The sequence below is a fragment of the Colius striatus genome, chromosome Z (assembly GCF_028858725.1).
Source record: "Colius striatus isolate bColStr4 chromosome Z, bColStr4.1.hap1, whole genome shotgun sequence".
In the NCBI taxonomy this organism is placed as follows: Eukaryota; Metazoa; Chordata; class Aves; order Coliiformes; family Coliidae; genus Colius; species Colius striatus.
The window spans coordinates 53,074,093-53,082,687 of record NC_084790.1 but is presented as its reverse complement, the minus strand read 5'-3'; the positions used below and the strand labels follow the sequence as shown (position 1 = coordinate 53,082,687).

General features: G+C 44.2%; 1 protein-coding gene across 1 annotated transcript; it reads right to left on the bottom strand.

Annotated features, from left to right (window-relative positions):
- Positions 1-677: 677 nt before the first annotated feature.
- Positions 678-6,709, bottom strand: KCNV2 (potassium voltage-gated channel modifier subfamily V member 2). Its single transcript, XM_010195874.1, has 2 exons — positions 5,276-6,709; positions 678-953 (listed from the first exon to the last, which is right to left on the bottom strand). Exons 1-2 carry the CDS (start codon positions 6,707-6,709, stop codon positions 678-680), a joined length of 1,710 nt encoding a protein of 569 aa, XP_010194176.1.
- Between the last annotated feature and the right edge of the window lie 1,886 nt (positions 6,710-8,595).

Genomic DNA, 8,595 nt, shown 5'->3' with positions numbered 1-8,595 from the left:
GAGGAGGTTGGTGTGGAATAGTAAAAGCAATGTGCTGCTTGCCTAGCTATGAAAATGGGAGTCATTTGCAGTGTTGCATTTGAAAAATGAATTTCATTGGAACTGTGAAGCATAGCTAACTTACAGTGGAAACAGAAAGCTTGAGCAGTATAGATGGTGGTAATATTCAGGCAAATGCTCTAGGCTATTTTCCTCGTTTGGAAAGCTGGTGCAAAACTAATTTCAGAAATGCAGTCATCATATTGGGTATCCTATTTGTTTAATTTCAAACTGCCTTGACATCACTGAGGTGACTGACCATTAATGTCAGCATTTTCCTTTGGTCTGGTTATGATGACTCTTTACTTTGGGTCTAATCAGTAGCAGTGCACAACATCTTCATGTGACTCTGAGAGTTTTTGGATGTTTTTTCTGAAGAATGTTGTTCCAGACGGTTGATGAGCACATAAGTGCTGCTTACAGCCTAGCTAAGCCAAAAAAGAAAACCCAAAATTCTATTGTTGTAGTCTGAGTGAGCCTTTTGTCTTTTGAAAATAATCCCCTTCAGAACAGATTTCACCATCTCCTTTTGTCACTTCTGGTCTTTTCAGTTTATCTTCGATTAGCTTGGCTCATCTATTTTTCTTCTTTCTCCCTTGCCTTCCTGTTCTCTCCCTATATCCAAAGCACAAACTGTGTCAGTGTTGTGACAAAGGATGGGATGCCCCTTCTCCACAGCACTCAGATAGCTTTTTCATGGCTCTCCGTGTGAAGTCCACCTTCCCCCTTTCTTTCTTGAGAGCTGTGTACTCATAGGCCTTCAACTTGCTGTAATAGTCTGAGAACTTGTTGTAGAGAATGGAGATGGGCATGCCATTCAGGATGATTCCAAATGCAATGCAGAGGAAAGCAAACAGGCGGCCAAGGTGGGTTTCTGGACACATGTCTCCATATCCCACTGTAGAGATGCTGACCTACAGGTAAAACAACATTCAGCTTATTAGCTGAGAAGAAACATACAACCAGATATGTTCAGTGATAAGGGATGATTTTAAAGTTAGCGGGTTTGCACTTTGCACCATAAATATGAAATACTCTCTGCTGCCTTTTTTTCTGTACCATTCATTTTATGAAAAAAAATCCCTAATTGGAAAAAAGAATCCCTCTCATGTAGCAGAGAAAGGCAGCAGTGAAGTGTCACAACATTCAGGAGGATTTTTAAAGGCTTTGCCCTACAGCGGGAATCTCCAAACCATTCCCACACCAGCCTGTACAGAAGGTGAGTTTACTTGTCTGTGGTGAGTAGATAGGGGTGGCTTCCTGACTGCACAAATCCCATGATAACCACAGCTCTCCCTCATTGTGTCACTGGGAACGGATGCCCTACATATAAATACAGTGTGCTTATAAAACCCAGTATTTTGGGACTTATTCTGTGAGTTGCATTTTGAGTATTACCTCTGTCATATGTGTTTTAGGAACCAATGAAAAATACATGGAAAACTTAATCTGCTTGTCAAATATGTATTTATAATGTCTGCACCACATAAAGAAGAGACCCAGGACTTTGAAGTTTCCTTCAACGGTTACAAACCCGCAAGGAGTCATGGAAGAAGCAAAGATCTTTCTCTGTTGCCTGGAAGTTTTTGCTCAGAGTGTGTGCTCAAAGCACATATATATTTATAGTGCTAAATTGTTTAATCTTCCTGCTCAGCTGTATGTTAGAGGTTACAAAAGTTAGGTGTATGTGTGCCTTCAGTAGGGAACGTTCCTGGTTGTTTTAACTGACAGGTATACAGGTGGGAAATTTTTACTGAATTCCCTTTTGACAAATGGCCTAAGTGGTATTTGGTTTTTTTTTTACTTTGTTGGGAGTGATAGTATTTTGTTTATCTGCTTTGGACGAATTTGTACATTTTGCCATCATGTTATCCATGTAGTTTTACAGACTCTTTTGTTCTCAGCCACCAGCATTTTCTCTTTTTAGCCTATGGGTGTAGGAAGTAATGGGTGTTTTATGTGGACCTGGTACTATACCAAGTACTGCAATACTTGTTAAGATTTAGTTTCAAAAATTCAGGGGTGTTTGTTTACAGGGCTGCTATGTGTGAATGTTGTCCTCCCAGTCAGCACAAAATAACTCCTAATTCATATGTTTCCACTGCACATATCTTGATTGTTTACATATTTATGTTTAGTAAATGTAACTAATTTTTTTTTTTCTGGCAGGTAAAACTTTCAGGCTTCTGCCATCTGCAGTGGATCTTTTTCGGGAATTAACTTTATTGTTTTCCACAGTTATCTCAACTCACTGTGAGTATCTGCAATAGTAATCTAAAACTTGGGAAATCATCTGTAGGCAATAGGACTTCCACTGTAATGCCTTTGTGGCTTTAGCGCTGAAATAAGTCTTTGGAAGGTCACGACATGCAGCCTGCCATCCTCTAACATGCTAAATAAAATGTTTTTTCAAATGAAGAAAGCATTAGGGTGCATGAGAGAGCACTGGGTAAGCACATTTGTCGGATGCACCTGGTGCTTCCTGTGGAATAAAAAGGATTAGTCACTTGGTTTAATGGAAATTAAGTCACTGGATTTGAGTGATAATACAGGATAAATATCTCCAAAAATAAATACTGAGATGAAGGCAAGATGTTTATCTCTACCAGCCAGGACAAAACCATTATCCCTTGATAATGTTCTGTTCCACTGGCATAGTCTTATACATCGTCTGTGTCAGTTTGAGAGGGATACTTCTCCTCCTATGTCTGACACTGTCAATGCTGCTGGATTTTAATAACATTTCAGTCTTAATTTTCACTCTCTAATAAAGAGGCTTTTAAAAGGGTTTTATGGCTTGGAATTGCAATGTGTATGCTACAGCTCCTCTTTTGGAGACACTTGCTCAGCTAAATAGGACTTTTTCAAGTAATCATAGTGACACAGGTTTCTTAGGGCTATCTAAATTATTATGGTGTCACGGGCTTGCAGAAATATGCCCTGAAGATTTTGCATATATCCTGCAAGATCAGAAAATAAAATGTAAGGTTTATGTCCTCATTCTTGCAATGTATGAAGCACAATTTTTTGATAATCTGTGTATATTGCTAAAAGATGATCTGTGAAGGCCACATGACAGGACTCCTTTATTCATTGATTTTCCTCTCCTTCACGTACCTCAGCTTAAAGGACATTCAGCACATGTAGGTACACACGTACATATATAAACATTCACATCTGCCCGTAGGACCAATTTTTCTGCTATGTGCAGAATGACTGCAAACATATGTACGGGAAACCACCACGCCTCATCAGCCATCACTGAACCACAGGTGCAGGTTGTAGGCTCCCAGGGCTGCTGAGTTCACTGTGGGCCCCATACACAGCTCGGTGCGTCCAGTGCCTATACCGATCAATCAGCATGAGAACATCTTCTGACTCATTTCTAGTCCATTTTCACAGGCTTCCTTCCCCAGGGAAGCAATTGGGACATAGCCAGCCCCACCAGCTGGGCCCAGAAGTGTTCCTGAGGTCAGTCATAAACAAGGTTAGGGAGGCCAGCATCAGCTTCTGCAAAACGAAATGTACGTGATGACAGACCAGAACAAGCCTTAGAGTTATGGTCAGCCAAGATATGGGCTTTTTGCTTTTCCTCAGCACCTGCAACGTCTAGCTGCCCTCTGCTTGGATCTGGGCTGCTATAGATACATGTTCTATAGCATAATCTCATCTGCAGAGATATTTTTTCCCAGCTGTGAAATGCTGCAAGCAGCAGCACAGGCAGAGTTCAACTTTCCCATCTGCCCAATGTTCATGATAAAACCACCCCTCTCCCTGCCAAAATATTGCTGTAAAAATGATAGTTATTAAACTGTCATACTTGTGCATGATTATCTGTTAAGCATTTACTTATAGCCTGCTGCTCCCTCTCCATTGTCTGCTAATCCTGATAAACCCAGAAGTGTTTCTTTTGTCTTCACAGCTCACCTTGAAGGATATAACTATCTTTTTGATCTCACAATAGCTTAAGAAGTATTGGTTAGATTTCTGTAAGTGAACGTATGTCCATCCTTGGGTATTAATGCAGTCTAACCCTGGAGTTGAAATTTTTAGAGGTCAGTTCCAAATCTGGGATGCTGGAACAGTTCTGCTAGGATACTGCTGGAGCAAGGAGACATTAAAGCAAGGTGGAAGATTTCAAACTCTCACAGCTCTGTTTTTCCAGCTAAATCTTCACGGCCTAAAAGGTGTGAACTCAGCAGCACAGAAAATTATACCTCAAAAACACCCCTCCACACAAAAGTGGCATAGTGCAGGTTGGAGATAGTTCAGATCTCTCAAGAAGATGTGCCCAAATGCCTTAGAGCCACTGACAGTCTCTAGAAATGAGGTTAGTCTGTCTTCATTTCTGAGGTTTGTCAGCTGAAACTCTCACACTCCAAGTCCTTGGGATGGGACTAAAATCACACTCTTTGTGGCAGAGGTTGCAAAACAAGATTCAAGGTGACATTAACCATCTCTCAGTACCGACTGACGCGGGACTCAGACCAGTGACCTAGATGTAGAAGGCAGTTTATCCTATTCTCAACCCCTTGAGCCATTCTGCTTCTTTTCATGTTTACTCCTCTGCAAGTCTGGCACAGTATAAATAACCACTGATGTTTTGTGTGCTTGCAGATGTGCACCTTAGGCATGCCACCTAAGGAACAGATACAATCACTTACGTAAAACAACCTTTGGTCCTAATGCACTTTCAACAGCAAGAGCTCTGGGACAGCCTCGGCTTTGCAAGTTTGAGTGACCAGACTACAGTTAATACGCTACGTGTTATTGTCTTGCAGTCATATGGTAGGTCATAGTATATCTGCAAAAAGGGCAAGGCTGAAAATCCTGTGTCCACTTGCAACCAGTGAGCCCGATGGAAGACTGGGGCTGGGGTTTTTTTTCTTTGCTTTTTTCTGATTAACACCAGCAATGACATTAAAGGGGGAAATGCTTTTCTTTCGTGTTTCTTTGCACCCTTCTTTAAAAGAGAAAGTACCGTCTGCATTTGGTAGGATTGGAATTTGAGCATTGCCTGATTGAGCCGTGATTTAATCTTACACCAGAGGTGAAGGGGTGCGTGTATGTGTGTGCGTGGGTGAGCACATATGTCATGTAAGCTCAGAATTCAGAGCAGATGTTCACTGATCTAAGCCTACTGTTTTCAAGACTGTCAGCAGCTCTAGCAAAGAAAGGGACAGGACAGGAGGGGAGGGTCCCTGGCTACTCAGCAAGGTGAGATGTGTTTACTTACGGCAGCCCACCACCAAGCATGGGGGATGCTGGTGAAGTTGGTACTGGAGACGTCATGCTCCACTGTGTAGACCATGGCAGAGAAGGCGAAGATGCCCATGGCAATGAAGAGCAAGAGGCAGCCCACCTGCTGGTAGCACTGGCGCAAGGTAAAGCCGAAGGCACGCAGCCCCGTGGAGTGGCGGGCCAGTTTGAGGATGCGGAAGATGCGCATGAGGCGCATGATGCGAAGCACCTGTCCCACCTTGCCCACTCGCCCCACCTTCTCAATATCGTGCTCGTGCTGAGAGCCCCGGCCACGGGGCTGGTCATCGTCAGCAAAGCATTCGAGCAGCAGCTGCAGATAGAGGGGCAGAATGGCGATGAGGTCTACTGCGTTGAGGGCACTGCTGGCAAAGCGGCGCAGGTCTGGGGTAGAGAGCAAGCGCAGCAGATACTCTAGCGTGAAGAACACGATGCACAGTGTCTCAATGTGCTCCAAGACAGGCCGGCTCTCCCCACTCTTCCGGTCTACCTGCTGCATCTCCTCCACTGTGTTGAGCGCCAGGGCCACCACGGAGATGAGCACAAAGAAGCTGGAGGCTACCGCCATCACCTTGGCGGTAACAGAGGAGAAGGGCTTCTCCATGAGGTTCCAGAGGCGCCAGCGCTGGGGACCGTAGTAGCGCATGTGGTGGAAGAGCTGCTCATTCTCCTGAGCCTCTGCCTGGGAGCGCAGCTCACGCTGGACCTTCAGCTGCTCGCTCAGCTCATCACGGCGCTCCTCAAAGCAGATGCGGCAGCAGCGAGGGGTGTACTTGAGCCGTACACCCCAGTAGCTCAGCTCCTCCAGGAAGCTACGGGGGCACAGCTCGTCCCGCACACGCAGCACCCCTGAGGCATAGAAGTTGTACACCAGTTGGAAGACGGCTGGGTCCCGATCAAAGAAATACTCATCTACCTGGGCAGCATAATCATCGCACAAGCCCAACTGGCAGCGACGGTCAGTGGACGTGGCCAGGCGGCCCAGGCGGGTCTTGGGATAGATGGCCACTGCCTGGTAGGTGAGGCGGTAGCTTTGGCCACCGACGTTGATGTTGAGCATGGATGAAGCCGTGGCTGGGGCTTCAGAAGAAAGCGCAGGGGAGCATGGAACGGATGGTGATGGCATGTTTTCTCCCTCAAATGTGACCCTGCTTGGTCGTTTTCCTTGTTCTTTCTCTTCCTCTTCCTCATCTTCATCATCCACATAATAGTTGTAATTCCCCTCAGGTCCCAGGAGCAGTAGGGGCTGGGAGTTCAATGGAGCAGTAGTAGAAAAGCCACTTGGCTTGTCTATGTGCATGCCTTCATTATCCTTCCCCTTGTTGGGTTGCAGGAGGATGTTTGGTGCTTCTCTCTCTCTGTCTTTATGTTTTAGGAAAGGAAACTGTCGCTGCATGTTGAACTGCAACATACTCTTTTTCCTTACGCTTCTCCCTTCTTTTCACGCACTTGATCAAGGAATTAACACCAGTCCAAAACTATAGAGGCTAACAATCCTGTTTTCCTCTGTCTTTGTCTTCGTACTGTCACTCACAGCGGTTGTTCTGCATCTTTTCTCCCTGCCAGCCACCACTCTAGTTGTTGCAAAAGCTCAATGTGGGATATAGACACATGAAGACTGCTGTTGACCGTTTTAATCTTGCTGACAGGGAAGATCTGAGTGCTTAGAGAAGGGGATTTAAGGGCTATTATCCTGTTCCAGCCTCAATTCCCCCAGGCTGTGACGTGAATGATTATGGATCCATAAATCTATGAAAAATTAGTAGGGGGAAAAAAAACCCCAAACTGAAGTTTTACTGTTATTAAAACCCATACATTTTCCTAATTCAGATATTTATAGATTAAGAATAATGTATGTAATATATAATACTATATATCTACATTAAGAATAATCACAAAATAAAAATGCATGAGCTGCAGTGGGGAGAAAGAGAGGGGGAAAGAGTGAGAGAAGGTTACAGATTTTTTTACATGAGTATAGCATGTCTTGGTTTTTGTTAATGAAAATAATGAATCATTGATATACAGATAATGGGCAGGAATTCACTACAGTAGGTCTTAAAACATTTTCCGAAGGTGAGCAAATAAGAGTAATTTCTTTATACTCACAGTTAGAATACCTCCATCTGGTTAAGGGCTGGGGAAAATTGCAATTTGCGCCTGAAGCTCTGTCTGTGCTTCAGGACCACAGGTCTCAAGCTCTTCTGGGCAGAGTGGAAGTGAAGTGCAGGAGTGTGAAGCGGTTTCCAGCATACTACTTCCCTTCAAACACTTTGTGAGCTGCTGAGAAACAGAATAAAGTCACACTTGTTTCTCTTGCAGGGCATGTTTAATAGCAGGAAGCAGCACCATGTACCTTGTAGGCCCAGAGAGATGCTTCCTCTTTTGTTTCAGCAGGTTTCATCCTCAGCTCTGGTTGGGTTGGGACAAGCAGCTCCAGTAACAATGAACATTCTGAAAGCTGGGTCACTTGCCCTTCTTGCTGAGATCAGCTTCAGCTGAGCTAGAGCTCCTGTAAAGCAGAGGCTACACACAACAAAGGGGTGGCTCCTTCAGGAAGCTTTTAGACCCTCAGTTACAGTTTCCTAACACTGGCTTGTTATTTGCCCTGTACCCAGGCTGATGTTGTTCTTGTGTAATTAATCTCATGGTCTTGTACCTGCAAACCCTGAACTGTTGGTTCAGAGGTGTCCCATGTGAAGCAACTGATGGTTCATTATTTGATGGCACTGGTCACCTCACAAATAGGGACATAGGCAAATCAGAGAAGTTTAATGCCTTCTTTGCCTCTGTCTTCAACGCCAATGATGGGCCGTGGGACTCCTGTGTTGGAAGACTGTGACTGAAAGAATAATAAACTCGCAACCAACCTTAAATTTGTTCAAGGCTTGCTGCTCTAGCTAGTTGCACATATGTCTATGGAGATTCCTCTCAGGGTACTGAAAGAACTGTCCAATGTTATTGTGGGACCTCTCTGCATTATTTTTCAAGACGACTAAGAAGGAAGACCCTGGTAATTACAGGCCTGTCAGTATCATCTCAGGGACTGGTGAAATTATGGAGAAGGATATTCTGGAAGTTACTGAGAAACACCTGAGACACAACAAAGTCATTGGTCATAGCCCGTGTGAGTTCACGAGAAGAAAGTCCTGCTTAACAAACTTAATTTTCTTTTATGAAAAGGTCACTCAGGTGACCCAGGAAAGCCAGTAGATACATTTTTATTTTATTTTAGCAAAGCTTTTGATACTCTCTCCCACAGTGTCCTTCTGGACAACATACCCAGCACACATCCAG